This window comes from Aulonocara stuartgranti (assembly GCF_965226115.1).
Source record: "Aulonocara stuartgranti genome assembly, chromosome: 1".
Taxonomy (NCBI): domain Eukaryota; kingdom Metazoa; phylum Chordata; class Actinopteri; order Cichliformes; family Cichlidae; genus Aulonocara; species Aulonocara stuartgranti.
The window spans coordinates 6,419,395-6,440,110 of NC_138939.1; the positions used below are offsets into that span (position 1 = coordinate 6,419,395).

A 20,716-nucleotide genomic window follows, 5' to 3' on the forward strand; every position below is an offset into this window, starting at 1 on the left:
GCCATCACCAGTAGTTCTTGCCCAAGAACACAACGACCGAAACTGTCCGAGCCGGGGCTCGAACCGGCAACCTTCGATCACAAGACGAACTGCCAACTCTTGAGCCACGATCGCCCCCACTTAATGTTAATATTTCGTCTTTGTTGAATAACTACATTATGCCAATTAAATAGCAGTTGAAAGTGAGACTGTTATGACTGTGATTTTAAAAAGGTAAAACGATTCAGTTAATATGAAACGAGTAAATGAACAGAGTAGTCATATGAGAAATGTGCAGCTTTTTTTCTTTTTAGCTCAGAGAAATCCACAATGGGCAACGACGTCAGTTACTCGGGGGTGGACGAGGGACGGATTAAATGTGCCAAGGTTAATGAGAATTATGAGAGCAAACAGATGTTTGAGGGAAGGATTAGTTTAAGATCCACAAAAAGCTGCCTAGCCAATGAGCCTAGCCAAAAAAAATTATTATTTTAATTTTAATGGTGGCTATAGCCTACTGTATCGGTAAGATGAATGCATCTTCATCTGAGCATATCTGCACATACATTTTGCTGTTATCTGAAGGCATTTCAACAAATGTTTTGACACACTTAACCACAGCCATAACCACATTTTATTTGAGTGATTTCGGGGTGTGTGACACGAACAAAACGAATGTAAAATGACATTCAATATGTTTCACTGCTGAAGACAAATACTTTAAAACTTACAGAAATGCAGATAACCTCTGTAAAAATATGTTTCAAAATACCCATGTATTTTTTTCAGGTTATGTATTTCATTCTCCTTTAATGTGCAGATGGACAGTGCACGCGGTCCTCGGAAGAGCTTTTATTTTGAAGAGCCCATAAGACGCTTTGTTGTGTCATAGCTGATATTTGATGCTAAAAGGGAGAGGAGGAGGAGGAAGTGTGTCAGAGCCAGAAATTGCAATCGATGTGCACAACTGTTGCTGTTTTGTAATTCCAGCTACACTGAAATGAGTTGAATAAGGATAAATATCTTGGAGGTTTCCAGCAGCGGGCGGGGAAAAACAGGTAAATATGACTTTCTGTTTTTCCTTTTATTCTCTTTTCCTGGCGAGAAGCAGAAAGTTACCTGCTGGGGTCTTCGAGGTGCGGCTAGTCAGGTGAGCCTTCTTCCTGTCCGGCAACATTACTCCTGGTGGTCAGATGAGAAGTCACCTTCGAGCTGTCAGTTTGCCACGTGGGAATCTTTAGTTTATGAGTCTTTAAAGAAGGGTAACAGAGAACTCCTTTCAAGCATCTGACAATTAAATGTTTGTTCTTTCTCACGAATTGAAACATGTTGTTACATTTCATTTTAAATGATTTTTAATAGAGAGATAACATTTTCATCAGTTCGGCATTGATATCAAGGAAGAAATGGTTTCAGTGGTACTTTTAATGAATCATGGTCACCTCCCAGTGCTCCTGCAAGACGCTGCTGGACAAGCCTCATGTTGTCAGGGTGACACGGATGGTTACATAGTGTCTTGCATGGAGCTACATGGTAAAGGCTTGCATATAAAATGCACTATATGAAGAATACTGTTGTTGATGACATTTTACCAACGCTGATTGAATTTCGAAAACTTACTAGGTTCATACCGGCTTAACTGCTGTAGACCGACATACATCTTTATGGTTAGTATACATAGTAACAATACTTAAGCTTTCAGCTTTTATGTTGACTATTATATGTCTGAAATGTAGTCTACTGAATCTGTAAATGTTTTTTTTGTCGTTTTGTCTGTATTTTCTGCAGTCACTGTCTTGCCTCATATTAAAGCATAGGAACCACAAACTGTGAAATAGACTCGTTTCAGGAAATAGCTTGTCCTGTTCAGCAAGAGACGTCCGTGATGCAGTTACTCAACACAACACATCAGCTGAAGGGAAGAAAAAAGCATTAGAGGCTTCAAAGAGCATTGATGGATGTGACCTTTTGTAACTTGCATCAGTACTTTAGAACGTATACACACAGAGGGAATGGGGGTGGTAAATTAAGGGAAACTGAAAGTGTCTTGCTAAGGGGCACCACATTCTGCAGGAAGATGTTTAGTGCAGGTTTCGTGTTCCAAGTCTCTGGATCTCTGCTTTAAAGACTGAGCAACTTTCTTCTAAAGTATATCTAGTATTTGTGATTAACACTGTCAATACAGTGTTTTCACTGTCATTTTAGTACAAAATCTCCCACAGGTGCTAAAATGGATTGAGATCTGACGATCTGATTTCCTCATGTCATACTCTCCAAACCATTCATTGAGTTGTGTCGTGGAGTGGGGGAATTGAATTATTTCCTCAGGATAATGTTAATTAGTCAGAAATTTGGTTTGTGTTTAGGCTTCAGCTCTTATGGGAGAGGTGGATCAAAACCTTGCCAAAAAATTACCCCTACAGCGTAACAGATTATTTCCTTTATTTTGTCAGAGGTCTGTACATGATAAATATTTTAAAAATGAGAGCACAATTTCCTGTAATTTCTAAGGAGCTTGCTTTCAGGATAAGAACTTGTATGCAGAACATTTCAAAATTGACAGAAGCCTTTGTTGTTTATCTGCTTCAGTAAATCATTGCCTGGTCAGATCTCTACATCTCTAATATTTAGAAGACCCATTCAGCCAGAGTACTTTAATGTTTAACAACGGATTAACCCGGGATCATTATAAAACAACATCATCAGTTATTTGTGTACTGTCGGGCTTTTCATAAAATCTGTTTTTTTTTCCTTCAAACAGCGGCGTCCTCATTTTGAAATGGGAGACAGAATGCACTGTGTGCAGTTGTGCATGCTTTTCTTGCAACCACTGATGCATGTGTGAGCTTGCTTTAGCTTTTGTACTAACACTGACTGATCCCTTTTGTATAAGAAATCATGCCAATCAGACAGGATGCCTTTCTAGTACGTACTAGTATCAAAGGATGATTTTCATACACACCTTGGCATTAGTCATATTGCAAAGGGTTTTTTCATGGACAGTAAAAGTGCTTTCACGTACATGTACCCACTTTCAGGTTTGTTTAACAATGCGACCTTAAACCATTGCCTGTTTATTTCCTGTTTATTGCGATCTAGAACAGTTTTTTAAGCAATCTTGCTGAATGTCTCGCTATCTAATATAGTCAAAAAAGTGACTTAAAAGGAGGCTGGTGAGGAAGGTTTTGGGACATGTTTATCTGTATGATGGACAGTTGGCCTCAGCATGTCCTTGAACTGAGCTGGCTTCGTGCAAAAGCCTTCATGTGGACCCTGACTGTTCTGGCTCTAATGATGTGTTGTACAAGGATAGGCAATACAAGCTTTAACTTGGTGAGACATGGCAGGCAGAAAGAGTGGATTTTTTTTCCCATGTACTTGCTCCGTAACATTTTAGGATAGTGAAAAGAAAATGTTCAAAATGTGCATTTAGGCGTTTAATTTGCTATACTTTGTCTGTTGGAAATTCATGCAGATGAATATACAATAACTACTGAATTTGCATGTTTAAGCATAAAAATCTAGTGAAATTAAAGAAATGACACCTCACTGTGACTATCATAAGGTAAATAATGGTTTATGTATTTCAGCCACTTCACATGTACTACTTTGCTTGAACTTTGGAGTTCCTTATTTGTGCAGTATAACTATATGGTGCCTTAAAGTGCTTGCTAGACTTTTTTTTTTTTTTTTAATTCATGAAGGTGTGTCCTCCAATTAATTTCCAATCCTCTGATTAGATTTATTTTTTTAATAAATAAATAAATCTCCTTTTTGTAAGCTCCATCTAATGTGTAAAGAAGGATTAGTGATTTGCCAGAGCATTAATCAAGGGCACAATGACTGCAGACTTGACCAGTATGTTTCTGATGGTGGGGAAACAGGAACCCCCCCCCTCCTCCCAAGTTGGCTTTTAGAGCTCACAGCTGAGCTGATCTGCAGCTAATTATCAATGAGACATCAGGTCTTCAAACTACAGTCAACGGTGACAGTGCCCATACTGTATAAATGAATCAAATAACAAAACCACCTTACTTCAAAGGTCATGATACTTACCATGACTGTCATGAGGTAAATAATGGTTTATGTATTTCAGCCACTTCTCATTTATTACTTTGTTGGAACTTTATACTGCACAAATTAGGAACTGTAAAGTACAGTACATTATCCAATATCTTTTTATTTATTTATATATTTATTTATTTAGGAAGGGCATATTGATTCAGGACCGAGCCTTAGTTTTTTGCATCATGCGGTTAGCCTTACTTTAGTTATACATACATGTATTTTAGCCCATACAACCAACCAGCCTTCTGGATCCTGCAGGGTGGCTGTGAAATGTAAGAAAAATTCTTCAATAGTCTTCTGAGAAACTTTTCATAGTACAAAAATCCCCCCTATTCTGATGAAGCATCTTGCCTTTCATCAGAGTCTATTCTTGCCAAATGAAGAAGTGGGCCTCATCTTTTTTTTTTAAAATTTCTAATGATTTGCTGTTTTCCAGTGGTAACAGTGGCTGGACTGTCAGTTGAAAGCTATGTCGTATCCTGCTCTGTTGAGCATGATTATAGCTTTTTGGGGGCTTCTTTACAGCCCCAATTCCAAAAAGATGGGACACTGAAATTTATTACACCTGAGAAAAACCTGAGAAAATATACTGTTTTTATTCAAACTAAGGTGATTTTGAATTTAATGGCAACAATATATAACCTCAAAAAAAGTTGGGACAAGTATAACAAAAAAGATGTTTACAGAGGGAACTCCAAACTTTCTGGAGATTGTTAGCTGCCAAACTCAAGTATAATTTATTTTTCTTCTCTTCCTGCATTTTTACTGTTTAAAAATTTGACATGTTGTATTCTGTTGTGTATTTGGAAAAAAGTGGGTTTGTGTAAATCATTGCAGTTGTTGTGTTTTTGAAACTATACTTAATTCATGCCCTAAGTTACACTAACACCATTTTCGAGTCAAATCACATGATCAATGCCCTACATTGCAATGTTCTGCACACATGGTCTTTTTCTCCCATTACTCTTTTAAGCCCATCACGCTCTTGAAATCTCCTTTGATTCCATTAATAATTTTGCTCGAGATGAAGTTTGATCCTGAAATTAGCTGATATTCTAACTTAGGCTTTGTAGTGAAACATCCTGCCAATAAAATGCAGTGACGTGAAAGTGATGCAGGCTATCAGCCCTGTTGGCAGTCATGCACGTTAATCGGTTGGTCTGTGATGACCAATAAAGCAGTAATGCGACATATATCATTCCAGGTTCCTGTTTTTTGAAAGAGGACCATCTGGAATATTTAGTATTTAAAGTTATGATTTTAAAAAAATCTTCATACATGTAGTGAATTCAAAATGTCAATTGAATTGAAAAAGTGGATTGAAAAGTCCATATGATGTGAATTTACTGGAAAGTTACCACAGTGAGTGGCCATAATGTGATCTACCTTCCTCATATTCTGTACAGGCAGCACACTCACCAAATGGAGTATTTCTACTAGTAATGCCGTGTCTGAAATGGACTGTTTCCTGCTACGTGCCATTCTGTGGCCAAAAATTTGGGCGATAATCAGACCTGATAATCCCAACTTTGGTCCCTGAGGGCAGTGGAAACGAGCTGTAAACACGAACTGACATATTGTGTATTTTCTTCTTAAAAGATTGAAATGACTGAGTTAGTTCACAGTGCGTTTCTGTCGCTCACAGCTAAGTTTATCTGTAGCTAAAGCAAAGACTTCAAACTACAGTCAACAGTGACAGCGCCTTTAGGTGTATAAATTAATCAAATGAAAAACCACCTTGCTTCAACGTCATGAAACTTGCTGTGACTATCATTAGATAAATACAGTTTTATGTATTTCAAACACTTCTCATTTACTGCTTTGTTTGAACTTTGGATTTCCCATTGTGCAATATAAAGTAGGGTATAATCTTACATTATATGGTCCCTTCAGGTGCTTGCTAGTGTGTGCCCACGTGAGACACAGATTACAATTAATCAGTCAGTTACTGTAGTTCCAAATACTCCTGATAGCATTTAGTTATGTGTCTACAGAATCAATTTCTTCCATTCCAACTTATCCAGCACAATGGGCAAGATCAAAGACCCAAAGAATGTTATGCTTTCGGCCTAATTTTCTACTAAGGCTACATGACAACTTTAACTGCATTGAGGGGCAAATGGACTGGGTCATGTACTGTAAAATATTGGATTCAGCCAGAATACTGAAGCTCTATTGTGGGTCTTCCAGCTTGACGATGACCCAAAACATACCATGGCAATAAAGGAGAGGCTAAAGAAGAAAATTAAGGTCACTGCAGTGGCCTAGTAGCTGTGGAAATCTGTGGAGAGAGTTGCTAAGTGGCAGACAAGAAACCTTAAAGATTGAGAGTTTTTGTAAAGAGGAGTGGTTATATCTTTCCTGAGATGGGTGGAAACCTGGTGACCAGCATCGAGAGCAGTCTTACCGCTGTGCTTGCCAACAAGGGCTTTTCCACTAAGTACTAAGCCATGTTTTGCTTGGGGATCTAATACTTAGTCATTATCAGTGACATGCAAATCAACTTTTATGTAATGTGTTTTTTTTGGGAGAAGTATTTTTAGTTGATTATCTCTCTTTCTAAATTTTAAACTACCATAAAAACGAGTAATAATAATAATAATGGATTGCATTTATATAGCGCTTTTCTAGGCACCCAAAGCGCTTTACAATTCCACTATTCATTCACTCTCACATTCACACACTGGTGGAGGCAGTTACAGTTGTAGCCACAGCTGCCCTGGGGTAGACTGACAGAAGCGAGGCTGCCATATCGCGCCATCGGCCCCTCTGACAAGGCCCTCTGTTGGCCTTGTCTTGCCCAAGGACACAACGACCAGAACAGAAAGAACAGGGGGCTCGAACTGGCAACCTTCCGGTTACAGATGAGCTTCCCAATCCCCTGAGCCATGGTCACCCACGGTCATGCATGTTTAATTCTTTGCAAGTGAACATAAACTAAATTCAGCAGGGGATCCCATAATTATTTCCTGCACTGAAGGAAATAAAACTGATAATCTAAGTTGAGGAGAACATACGCCCACTGGTGTTGAGTAAACAGATGCACACTCAGTGATATACGTGTTGCTGAACATAAGGCAAGGGGATGCCTCTGGCAGACTTTTGACCGACAATTGAGACGCACACATGCAAATTTGCTAGAGGAAAGTAAGATGGCATGAGACCTTTTAACATACTGTGTTGATTTTTATAAATGCAAGGAGTAGAACTATTGAACGTATCACAAACACAATATGTTATTTCTGAAGTTGGAGGAAGAAACCAGATTTCACACATGTCTAGAACAAATTGGATAAGAGTCACTGACTGGGCAGTTCCAGTCTCAGTGTTTCAATTGCATGACTTAATTCTAGAGATTAGATGATCATAAATAATCTGAAGCTAAGCTTTTTGATAACATGATGTTATGGTGTTGAGTGATTGCGATATGGAATGTAAGTGCGAACAACTGTTTCAACTCTAAACATAATATTTTGGTTCTTTGTTAGATCTAGTGTATATTGATAAGAGCAGCAAGTTTGGAATCCCTACACAAACTATAGAGCATTTCCTTAAATAGTCTGTTGGCTTTCTTCCTCTTGTGTGTGGTTTGAAAAGGGGAGAGGTGAAAGTAAAAGTCAAAAACATAATGCATATTTTTGGCCTACAAAAACATACCTCCATTATGATCACGCTCTGCTTACTACCTGTGGGAGATATACGTCCCAGCTGCTGTCAAGCTGCCATCAAGGACTCATGCTTTTCTGGTTCAATTTTCTCATAGCCAGGCAGGTGACAAACAATAAAAATGAGTTGTTGTAGTCTAATACCTGGAGAAACAACTTCAGCTAACCAGTAGGAAACACTCTTGTGGAAATGATAACCTCTTATGATATTTAACATCTTCTATTCATGTTCCATGAATATGTTTTGCTTTGCTGTCGATGCCTGAGATTACATCCTCCATAATAATATGACGTCTGCCATCTCCGCCTCTCACCCTACACTTCCCTTTACCTGCTGATAGCATGACAGGTCGTTGGCCGCAGTTGATGACAATACAAAGTGAGAAGCTGCTAAGAGGATTATCAGGTTTTGTCAGAAGCAAAGGGCTGGTAATGTTTCTTTTTTTTATATATTTAATTGATCATTTAGAGCTTAAGCATGAATGACACATCACAGTATGCATTCTGTGCTTTGTCTTCCCTGTCTTTGTTTCTTCAAAAAAGCTGTAAGTTTGCAGTGGCTAACCTGTAAATGAATGACAGATGAGACACACACACACATACAGGAACAAGCTATTAAAAAAACTATGTAGTAGCTGAAGTCGGCCCTCCAAAAGATATACAGCCGAGCTGTAATGTAAAGCTGTCAGAATAGTCTCCTTCCGGGTGAGAATAGTTGTCGTCTTCAGTTAGAGGTGTGACTATGATAGATGGGGCTTTATTTATAGTTGAAATTATTTTTGTCTACTTCCTTTTATTCCGAGAAGCATTTAAAAAATCTTGACGTGCAATATTAACCTACATCTGTAAACTGTTTTTTCTACTTTTTTTTTCTGCAGTGAATCTAATGACTAGATTGTTTTCATGAGGCTGAAAAAAGGAGTGGCAAAATTCTAAATTTACCGGTAAATGCACACCACAAAAAGTATGCCTGCTTTCTGTTCAAAGACTTGTGTATTGTTAAGGTATTGTCCTTTGACCTTTTAATTTCCCAAGAGATTTCTTCCTGATAGCAGAGAGACCTGGTCAGTGGAAGTGAGCTCATAACAATCATTTTACTGGCAAAACTGACTTTGCATGATTTGATGATTTCTTCTTTTTTTTTTTCTTCTTTCTTTTTCCCCTAATGCATTATTATAATATAATGTTATAATTTTCCTTAAATGAAATAACAGACACAGATATCTGAAAAAATAAGTCGTTAAGTCACATGGAATATGACATGTAGACAAAGATGAGGCAAACAAGTAAGTGTGTGTGTGCCTGTGCCCAACTTTGTTTCTGTGCACCTGCTCATAATGTATTGTTAGAATGGGGAGCCAAGAGAGTATGGAAATTAAATCAACACAATAAATGAAACGATGAACAGATAAATGCATGAATGAAGTAATTAAAGAAAGAAGTAAGCAAAATGAACACAAGTTATAAAGGTATTGTTACTACAGTGTATTGTGTCTATTTGCATGTGTTTTTGTTAGATGCAGTGCCTTGTCTCTGCACCCATGAACAAAAGAAAACATATTAACATTATTTGTAACTCACAGCATTTGAGTAGACTAAATTTCTGTGTTAAAAAGCCCCTCTTTGTCAACATTATATTGGAGTGCACACGTGAGTTTGCATTATTAATTGCAGTTGTTCCAGCTTCCTCTTCTGTTATATAATTGCTGCAGGTTGTTTAATTTCTGGGTCACCATTATAAGCATATTTTATGGCACTAAAGGCCTCTGATAGATAATGTGTGTATTAGGGCTGCCACGATTAGTCGACTAGTCACGATTACGTCGACTATCAAAATCGTCGACGCGTCGTTTGAAGCTTTGTAAGATCACAAAAGACGCAGGAATAAGTAGTAGGATTTAAGAGTGTAATAACGGACTGAAACAGAAGATGGCAGCACTGCATGTACAAGGATGCCAGCTGCCGTTAAACCCCGAAGAAGAAGGAGCTTTGTCCCAGAATTCATAGCGCAGCCCAGCTCAGTTGTCAACAATGGCGGCAGCTAGTTAGTTTTAATATTACTCTTATTATTCTTTCTGGGTCACAAAATAAACGTTTAACATATTTTCAGGCGAGAATGTAGCTGTGTAAACCTCAAATATCTGCTCAGTTTATCAAGACACCACATATTTTCAAAAGCGCTCCGACGTTTTCGAAGAGGTCTGTTAGTCACTAGCTCGATAGCTAGCCGGGGGCCAGGCTCACTAGAACCCGTGAGAACACCGGACTCCCCGCAAATTGTTTTCAAACCCACCGCTGTCTTTCGCTACTCAGGTTAAATATATATAAGTCACTTGGATAACTTAAAAATGTTATTGTTTGGCTTTTTTTTTTTTGTAGTATTTTATTTGTTCCTGAGTAAATCGGTTTGGCTGAGATTAAAGTTCTAGTTTTTACACAGCTGAATAAACGTCAAGCAGACAGCTGATTATCAGAAGTGTGAGATGCTCGAGAATATACTCCGGTGTCCTGTTATATTTTAGATAGCAAGGAGTTTATTAAACTTCACCGAAACAATCTGCAAATGTCATTAAAATTTAATAAACTATCATCTTGTCTTTATTTTAAAGACAAGATGCTGTAAGCTTAAAGCTGTATATTTGAATATTTGACATTAAAGATCGCCACCAAATCTTTATAGAAATGATTACAGTAATTCACTGTGCATTTTGTTCTTTAATGTGTTTTAATCCTTGTGATTATTTGTTCCTGTAGTTGATGAAATGTACTAAATGCAGTTTGAGCTTAGCTACAGATATGCTTCAATGACTGACTCCTCTCATTCTCTTTTTTTCACAATAGGTGCCAGTGATGTCCAAATCTTAGACACAGACTAAACCTTGCATCCATCATGGAGAAGAAGCCAGGCATGATGCAGCATCTCCGGCAGAAGATGCTGCCACATTTCAAGCGGGGCAAGGATCCCTTAAACAAGTTGGCTGTCCAGCTTGACCACAATCGGATGAGCTCCTCCGTTCCTGACGTAAGGAACGTGAAGCAGGATTACCCCCACGTCTCCTCCAGAGTGCCTTTTCAGCAGTACAATAGTCCCAGTTATAGCGATCCTTCCACACCGCTTGACAGGCCTCCTACGGGTCCTGTAGGAGGTGGGAGGAGTGTAAACCTTAGAGCAGGTAGTGGAAGAATAGGGAGGAGTGAAAACAGACTGAGCGTGCCTACAAACTGCACAAACCGTTCTTCTTCCCAGGAATCATTTAACAGTCTTTGTGGAGAAGAGACATCTTCCCGGGAGACACACCAACCTGGACGAGGCATGGAGCCCGAGGAACTTGCACTACCAGAGATGATGACTGTTTACACTCCAGACAGTGCAGCTGTGGATGATTCCCTGGACAGCTCGCAGGTAAAGAAAATACTTTTGAAATAACCTAGCAGATTGGGCATCTCCACATACGGAATATTCATATAATGTTTCACATAAGGATTGAACCTTCTGGGACACTAGCACTGACGACTTGCATTTTTATTTTAAATATTCACTCATATTTTGACTTTGTAGTTCCTGTTATATCTAATACTTTGACACCAAAATTAACTGACAAGTCAGCATTTTTTTCCCCCCTGCAACACACAGTAAAAAAAACATGTTGTACATTGGCGGGGTTGAGGTATCAGGTGTATTTACACTTGACTTGCAAAGTTTAACTTGGAAGAGCTGGATATGGTTGCAAATCGAGGTCCATCCTAAATCAATAGTCTACAGTAGAACTGTGCAAACACTGCTTCTGGTGGATTCACGTCTTTGTTAAAAAGACAAGGATGTAGGCTGTGAGTGCCAAACAGAGTCACATTTAAAACTATTGTTTGTTGTTTTGTTTTTTCTTTCTTTCTTGAAGTTAAGAGACAAGATCGATTAGATTTAACCAATTATTTTATAAATTGTCTTCCACATTAAACGTTTTTGTTTGCTTGCTTTTTGGGACAAGTGTAAATAAGTGTATTTTATGGTATGAACTATCCATCTTGCTACACATTCCTGTTTATTGCTCCAATGATTTCATATTAAAAGAGATTTGCCCTAATTGATAGAAGTTACATTTGTTCAAGTTATAAATCTTTCTCAGACTGAGGCCTTTACACACTGCGTAAAATTTAAGCGAATATTTTGTGTTCATTTTAAAATATTTTTTGAACTTTGACTCATTTACACCAACCGTGTAGTTTCACAGGGCAAAACTGGCACACCAGTACCGAATACACAATTTTATCCCAGCTAAACTCTGGTTCAGTGGTCTCCTCGCAATGACTTTTGTGCCTCCTCAGATGTGGTCTTAACTCTACCAACAAGACCTCAAACTGACATCCTGAAATATATATGAAAGCATTGGAAACCCTGAAGTTCTCCTTGCTGTTGCCTTCTTGTGAGAATCACCTAACTACTCAAAACAAACATACACCATAATCCGGTCTTGTGATGATGTGATGAATCCTGCTTCCGGGCCCAAACTACTCTGCGTTTAAGAAGGCTGTTGTGTTTTTAACATGTTTTAATGCTTTGCATCTTGTTCTATTAAATCTCAACAATCCCCTAAAAACAGTCAGTGATAACTGTTGGCCTCTGGGTTTTATTACCGCTAATCATTTTAAAGCTCAGTTTTTAAAACCTTACGCTGTAACTACAGCCCAGGCAGTATATTAATGACTAACCTCATATTGTGGATGGATTATCTCAGTTGTTCTCCTGACTGTAGTTTGGTCCGTTTGCATCCTGCCATGCGATTGCATTTGTTCCTAACCATCGGGAACCCTCACGTTAACTTTTATCAAGTGGAAAAATGTTAGCGTTCATCCTCCTGCTTCACTGTTTATATTTTGCTAACATAGCAAAACTAGCTGTGTTACTAGTAATCACATTATATACCAGCTAGCCAAACTTCAGTAACCCTATAAAACCTCACTGCTGTTTACTTTCCTGGCTTAATTTATGTCAGAAGTAGTAACAGAGCTGTACGTCTTAATTTATTTCAGAGATCCCTCAGTCAGAACATGCTATATTATATTAGATGGAAACTAGCGAGCTAACTTCTAACTCTGTTAAATTTCATAAATTCTGTTTTCATGGATGCCTGGATGTTAAACTTAATTTTCACACCTGGTAGAGCAGCAACACTGATCATTTTATTACAGATGAAAGAATTTAGACAGTTATTCAACTCTCAGTGATGCCACAGTGATCATTTGACTTGGGGACCTGCAGCATAGTTTGGGCCCAAACGCAGCTAATGACGTCAGACCTAAAGACTGGATACCCCCTCCACCAACCTTTACACCTGGCACATTGCAGTCAAGTACTGTTGTACTGGCAACCGCCAAACACGGGACAAACATGTAATTTGTCACGCTACAGAACACTTCTGCACTGAGTCTTTGCTCCACAGCATCCAGTGCTTTGCATTGCATTTCTTGATGTAAGGTGTGGATGCAGCTGCTTGGCCATGGAAACGTATTCCATAAAGCTCTCTGTGCAGTGTTCTTGAGCTAATCTGAAGGCCACATGAGGTTTGGAGGTCTGTAGCGATGGACTCTGCAGAAAGTTGGCACACTGTGTTCCTCAACATTTGCTGATCTGGCTCTGAGATTTTATGTACTGTACCAGTTTGTGGCTGAAATGCTGTCGTTCCCAGGCACTTCCACTTTGTCATAATACCACCAACTGAAGTGAATGATTTTAAGGATCTGGATTGATATTAGTTCATATATATTACTGTGGCTTTATTTTGTGTTTTATCTCAGATGTGTAATTATAATCAGGATAAACACTACAGAAGGAGACTATTGGCTGTTTTTATTGCCAATTAAAAATGTCACTTATACATCTGGCACCTGCTGTCAGATAGAATCAGTTGTAAACCTCATCTCCTTCCTCATTCCATTCTCTGTTAAAATGACCCGGAGGTGGATTTTTGATCTACGTCTCTCAAGTACAGCTGCTACTCGCATTTCTAGCATAACAGTGATGTGTAAATAATAGGGCTGCACGATTAATCGTTAGAAAATCGCGATCTCGATTCATACTTATGTGCGATCTCATTTCCAAATGACAACGATTTAAAAAAGAAAAAGAAAAAGAGAGACTACGATTGTACCTCATTTTGATCCGGGACGTAATCTGCATGAAAACAAGCGCTCACTCTTCCTGCTCAACAAATGACAAGGGCGGAGCCTTATACCACCTGATACAGAAGCTGTGCTGTGTGATGCTAAAATTAGCAGGTAAAAAACAACGGAGAGCACGTCAGGGATGACGAGAAAGTGACAGGAGAAAATCCGTCCCGGTGTTGTGCCAAAAAGTGATTGTCTGCCAAAAACTGATTTCCGGTATTTGCCAAAAACTGATTGCTCGTATTTAAACTGCTATAAGTAACTTGTTGGCCTATAATATGTGAAACATATGTCAAATGCATCCCTCATGGATGACACAAAGTCATATTGAGCCACAAACAACATTCGTGTAACAAGGTAGAAGCCGCAATCAGTTTTTGGCAGCGACTTTTATAGAACCTTTATTTATGCATGTAACAAGTGTCACCTGGCAGTTTGTTGCTCGCTGCCAGGTGATTGGCTGAAGAGCTGTGAAAAGGTAGTGGGTGTGTGGGGTGAAGTCAGCGCTCTTCTGTGGAAAAAACCAGAGGCAATTAATTCACTCAGGTGCGAGTGGGTATACTGTCGGTAAGACTTTTGCCATTTTTTGTTTGGATCTTTTGCTATTGCATGTGCCTATTTTTTTAATGTGTCATTGGACTTTTTTAGTGTGACCACGAATTTTAATAGAAGAATTGATCAAGCCCTAGATCGACTGCGCGCAGGGAAACTGATCAATATTGTAGGTATATTGAGTGTTTGTTTTAGTTTCATGATTTTGAATGGTTTTATAAAATTGCTATTTTATTGGGTAATATTTTAATTGATAATGTTGTTTGTTTTTCAGCTGTGCTGTCTCTGCTGTCCTTTTTTTTTGTTCTTTTGATTTATTTGTAATTTTGTGTTGGTTAGTCCGTCCAGCCGTAGAGGCGGTTATTGATTGAGAGTAAGTTTTGTAAGGGCGGACTAACCTCTCTTTTGTTTTTTTTATTTTAATTGTTTGTGCCACTTCCCTTTATCTCTCAGATCACAGGCCATACATAGCACTGATTCCCAGCTGCGCTGAGACCCGAATTGTTTGCAGTGTGTGCCACGATTGCAGTGTCACTAAGCGGGGTGTGACGGGTTGTAGTGTTATTTCGCACAGTTTGTGTGGTACGTCTCATGCGCAGCTGGGATATCGGCAGGATGTGTTGTAAGTCCTGTCGACAACGCCAAAATGTAACCGAGGACAAGGGATGAGTAAACGGGGCAAAGAAATAATTGATCATTTATTTATTACATAAGTTAAACATACAAATTCCCAGTCGTTTCCAGACAGGACTTACAACACATCCTGCCGATATCCCAGCTGCGCATGAGACGTACCACACAAACTGTGCGAAATAACACTACAACCCGTCACACCCCGCTTAGTGACACTGCAATCGTGGCACACACTGCAAACAATTCGGGTCTCAGCGCAGCTGGGAATCAGTGCTATGTATGGCCTGTGATCTGAGAGATAAAGGGAAGTGGCACAAACAATTAAAATAAAAAAAACAAAAGAGAGGTTAGTCCGCCCTTACAAAACTTACTCTCAATCAATAACCGCCTCTACGGCTGGACGGACTAACCAACACAAAATTACAAATAAATCAAAAGAACAAAAAAAAAGGACAGCAGAGACAGCACAGCTGAAAAACAAACAACATTATCAATTAAAATATTACCCAATAAAATAGCAATTTTATAAAACCATTCAAAATCATGAAACTAAAACAAACACTCAATATACCTACAATATTGATCAGTTTCCCTGCGCGCAGTCGATCTAGGGCTTGATCAATTCTTCTATTAAAATTCGTGGTCACACTAAAAAAGTCCAATGACACATTAAAAAAATAGGCACATGCAATAGCAAAAGATCCAAACAAAAAATGGCAAAAGTCTCTTACCGACAGTATACCCACTCGCACCTGAGTGAATTAATTGCCTCTGGTTTTTTCCACAGAAGAGCGCTGACTTCACCCCACACACCCACTACCTTTTCACAGCTCTTCAGCCAATCACCTGGCAGCGAGCAACAAACTGCCAGGTGACACTTGTTACATGCAGTTAAAAAAAAACTCATTAACATTAAAAATGTCTTTTGTAAGAGTAAGACAGCAGAAATGGCAGCAAATACTACAATAGTTCAGTAAAAATATTGTAAGTGGGGAAAAAGGACCGGATTGGTTATAATGTGAGTACAATAACACAGAGTTATAAAGATACTTGAAAAAACAGATAATCTTTTAATTCTATATATAACCCCTTTGTAAACGCTGTTCACCGAAGTCTATTTACCAACATACGTAAAGATATTACACATAAAAAATACACAGAAACACTGGAAATCACTTTTTGGCAGGCAATCACTTTTTGGCACAACACCGGTCAACCACCCAAACATTAATAACAGGAACCTTATACAGCGCTTCCCTATACCCGTCGAACTCCCGCAGGCACAAAGAAATTACGGAGGCTATTACTTATCACCTGACCAAAGATATGGCTCCCATCAACACTGTGCAAAACGAGGGATTTAGGAAAATGATCAACACCCTAGACAAACGCTACACAATGCCGTCCCGCAACTATTTTTCTATTGTTGCACTACCTGCTCTATACACGCAGTGTCGAGCAATGGTGGAGACGGAATTTCAAGCAGTACAACATTTTGCGGCAACAACAAAACGTGAGACATTTGTTGTTTTTATGTTTATTTATTGTTTTTATGTTCAGTCTCAACTGTTACGAAGTTGATGTGCAGTTAATAAGTGCAATAAATATTTATACTGGAAAAGAAAATCGTGAGAGAATCGTGATCTCAATTCTAAGCCAAAAAATCGTGCAGCCCTAGTAAATAACATTGTATGTATTGAAGATAACCCTTTACAGCAAATCATCAGAATCAGAATCAGAATCAGAATACTTTATTGATCCCTGGGGGAAATTATGAACATGTCAGGCTTTGCATTCTTCTCGTAATCAAGGGCAGGCTTTGTTTGTCAGATCATGGTTAGAATGACTTTCAACAGGTTTTGTGTAGATTGCATGCTTGACATGACATGACGCACAAATGCAAGCTGACTTGAAATTCCGAATGTTTAATTTTCATTTGAACAATAACATTGGGCGTAGCCTTGGTTTTATTTTCTTTGTCATGCAAAGTGGACACCAATGAATGTGCAAGCAGATTAATGCTGTAGTTCTTGTTGACATGCAGAGGACGACCCAGACAACTAGGAAGTCATAGCCTCTTTTTACAGCTTTGACAGGCTTGTTTGCTACACAGGCTAAATGAATTACTCTTGTAGAAGTTCATAGGCTACTAAATACCTTTTTATTCAATGGTTTAAGCAACAAATAAAGTAAAAATTAATTGTGAATCATGTTCATTTTGACTTCTTTCCACTAAGCTATACTTTCTTCCTGGTTTCACTATCAGTGGTTTAGACAAGTGTGGTTAGAGAGGGCAGCAGGACAGGTGTATAACATGTTGGCTGACAGTTTTACACACACACACACACACACACACACACACACACACACCCCTTATCCTAAACAAAACCATAACCTAATCGTAACCCTGACATTTAAAACCACGTTTTGAGCCTCAGAAATCCCTTCAGACTCGTATGGACGGGCATTTTGTCCCCATAAGTGACTGTTGGTCCTCACAAATATAGAGGCATGCTAATTTTCTGTTCTCACAAACATGCCTAAACGTGTGTGTGTGTGGGGGGGGTTGATAAAAAGAAGTTGCAGTTTGGTATGGTAATCTTTGAATAATGCGTTACCATCAACATGTTGTGAAACTTTTAAGTAAGTAACAGGAAATGACCTAAAAAATCATCACCCAGTAAAATGTTTCATCTTCCTGTTGGTGTTGTAGTAACATATCAGTGTTTTGTTTTGTTTTTTTGTTTTTTATAGATGCTCTTTATATTTATCTGATTGACTGAGGTGATATTTGTAGTTTCCGCCAGTGGGATTTTGATTTCGAATCTTTACGCTTTGTAGTTTGCAGCACAGGATGCTGATCTTTAGAACCTGACCATTTTCTCAGCAGGCAGATATTATCTGCTGATATTAGCCATTTGGTGGTCTGTTGTGTGAGGAAAATATAAGAACTGATTATTAACTGATTAATTCAAGATGGAATTAATTGAAATGGAAGAAACACCCTTCAACTACATTATGAGAGTGGCTGTTGCATAGTTTGTCCATCAGAGGGTGCTCTGCAACTTCCCTTTTTGCAGCACCTGGTTGATACACCACAACAAAACAACTAGCTGATTGAGATCTGAGTCAGGTGTAAGCGTAAATGAATAACAGCACATAAGAAACATTAAGAAATCTGTGCTTTTGTGTTTAAACCTCAACTGGCTTTACATTTTGATTGCTATTAAGCATTCAAGGCTAATGCAGCCTTGAATGCTGATTAAGCGCAAGCTGATACATGCTGATATTAGCATATTACAAAGCCCATATTTCAACTAGCACATTTATTTCTATGTCTGCTGGTTATAAATGGATTTGCATTAAGTTTTACCAGAGGTGGGTTTTGCCTGGATATGATCAACAGCTAAGGTCTACCTGTATCTGGATCAGGATCTGATGTAAGAAAACTGATATAAGAAAAATAGAAGAAATGAGAGACCCGCTGTCTTTCTTAGTCATCTTATTTTCCGTCATCACTGAGGTTTCAGATCAGTCAAAAAAACTGTTTTGAATTTGGTGAAAGCAACAATGCACAGTGTGAAAACTAACCGTTTGTTTTCTCAGGGCCCCCAGGGTGGTTTTAAAACCACATCAAAGAATATCAAGAATAGTAAAGTGCTTTTTATTTTAATTCTTGTCATGTCCCATTGTGCAACTGTTGTTGTCAACTGAACACTTCCTCATAGCTGTATAAATAGTCCATAGACTTACAAAAAAAACTCTGGGAGATTATCTTTAATTGTATAGAAACTATAATGAATACATCTGAATACAGCAATCTATATTTGAATTCATAAAGAAAGGAGTGGTATGTATGGCAAAATACCTTATGTTAGGTAAACAGTTACAGTGTTTGCAGTTACTCTGAAACCCAAAGAAGAGAAGCAAATTAGGGGAAAAAAGTGGAAATTGCCTAGTAGATGTTTTTTGGGTTACCTCTGTTCAGTCCCCAGGACACAGGAATTTTTAATAAATGCTCAGAGGATTTGTGCTGGTGGTAGAAATACCAAGGAGAGGGCAGTTCTGAGCCTTTAGCTTTAGCTGAGTGAAGCTTTTTCATCAACAGGAATTTTACATGTTTTGAAAGTCTTTGTCATGTGTCACATGGTTTAAAAAAATATTCATCTTTGTCTCTGCAGTATGATAACGATTACAGCAGTCACATAAAGGAAGGGGACCACCAAAATGTAAGTGCTACTGTCTAATTTGTAGTTTGTAAGATGATTTTTGTTGTTGACTGGTTAATATGCAAATCAGCTTTAGGCACGACAGGAGAAAAGGGTTGCGTCTGACAGTTTTATCCTAAGTTGCATCTTTGTGGTTGTAGAATTTTGCAACGGATTGTCCCTTTCATGTCTCTATGCTGGTGGTTTTCAGCATTATGCCATGCCAACAGCAGTGTGGGTCTTTGGCCGACGCGTGGTTATATCAAAGTTTAATTCCAGATTATTGTGCTCTGTTTAGAATGAGATAGAACAGTAGGCTATTTGTGGTTCAGCATCCAGTGTGTGTTGTCCATCTTTTGTAGCCGGTCAGGGTTAGGAAGCTGAGCTGGGGTGATTCCAGGGTACTGGGGTTTATTGGGTGAAAGATTCATGGCTTGCTGGAAAGGCTTAATAGTGATTAAATAATCCACTGCCTAGACGAGAAGCATAAAACTGCACAGAATACAATCTTTTAAAACCTGTAAGTGAGTATACTTTGTTTAGTTTTTTTTAATTAAAGTTGTATAAATGTGACAAAAATAATACAACCCAAACAGTAAAGAATTAGGAAAGCTGTATTAGAGTCTCGTCAAATTCCTGCACGTGAACAACAGTCTGACTTGAAATCAGTGCATGAAAGTAAAATGAAAGAAGTCCTGTGATAATTTTGTTGTTAAAGATTAAAAAGTTATTCTTCACATAAATAGAGGTGGAGCTATTATACTGTGGTTAATAGCATTACTGGTAATAAATTTGAAGTTTAAATATTAATGGTGCAGTGACCCATAATAAAGGCAAAAAACTGTTTTCTGATCAGATACTTCCTGATTAAAAAGCTGCCCAGTTTGTGCGGAAGTAGATGGGGCACTTTGGTAATACTACTAGTAGTAAAGTAATAATCTTGTTTTTCTATTCAGTATGAGATGGACAATGAGGCTGTGAACATGTCTGAGAGTGCCAGAGATTCCCAGAGGTCCTACCTGCTCACCGTTAACTTAAAGGAAGGACACAACTTGGTCATCAGGGACCGCTGTGGTAAGGAGCTCATATCGGCACTACTACAACTCAGCTTTTTGTTCCAGATTATTGTGATGTACAGCAACACTAGCATTAAAATACACAGTCTGAGAAAAACAGAAGATCAACAGGCACCGCTGTGATGCTGATTATCATCCAGGAAACAGGATCAGTGCAGAAGCAAGTAATACTTCAGCACAGTGGAAAATGAGAAGTGTGGCAGTGGAATCCTATTCAACTGATGAAACAAAATGCCTTTACCCTCCCACCCGAGGATCATTGTCTGACTAGAGCTTCATCATTTTAACTTCCCCAAATTTTCCTCTGCATATGATTACCTTACTTGAAAGTTCAGTGTGCTGTAAAAGCAAAGATGCAGTTACCTGTTGGTGT

General features: G+C 38.5%; 1 protein-coding gene across 4 annotated transcripts in view; it reads left to right on the forward strand.

Moving 5' to 3' along the window:
* Positions 1 to 884: 884 nt before the first annotated feature.
* LOC309703938 (multiple C2 and transmembrane domain-containing protein 2-like) overlaps positions 885 to 20,716 on the forward strand; it is a 45,505-nt gene continuing 25,673 nt past the window's right edge. For 2 of the 4 annotated variants that reach the window (XM_082528852.1, XM_082528854.1), the window contains exons 1-4: positions 885 to 1,037; positions 10,554 to 11,115; positions 19,241 to 19,288; positions 20,224 to 20,341. In XM_082528852.1, coding sequence (XP_082384978.1) covers positions 10,603 to 11,115; positions 19,241 to 19,288; positions 20,224 to 20,341 — 679 coding nt within the window. In that variant the 5' untranslated portion in view covers positions 885 to 1,037; positions 10,554 to 10,602. Of the gene's footprint in view, positions 1,038 to 8,590; positions 8,657 to 10,553; positions 11,116 to 19,240; positions 19,289 to 20,223; positions 20,342 to 20,716 lie in introns of those variants that run through there. The other 2 variants (XM_082528853.1, XM_082528855.1) reach the window with 2 other exon arrangements.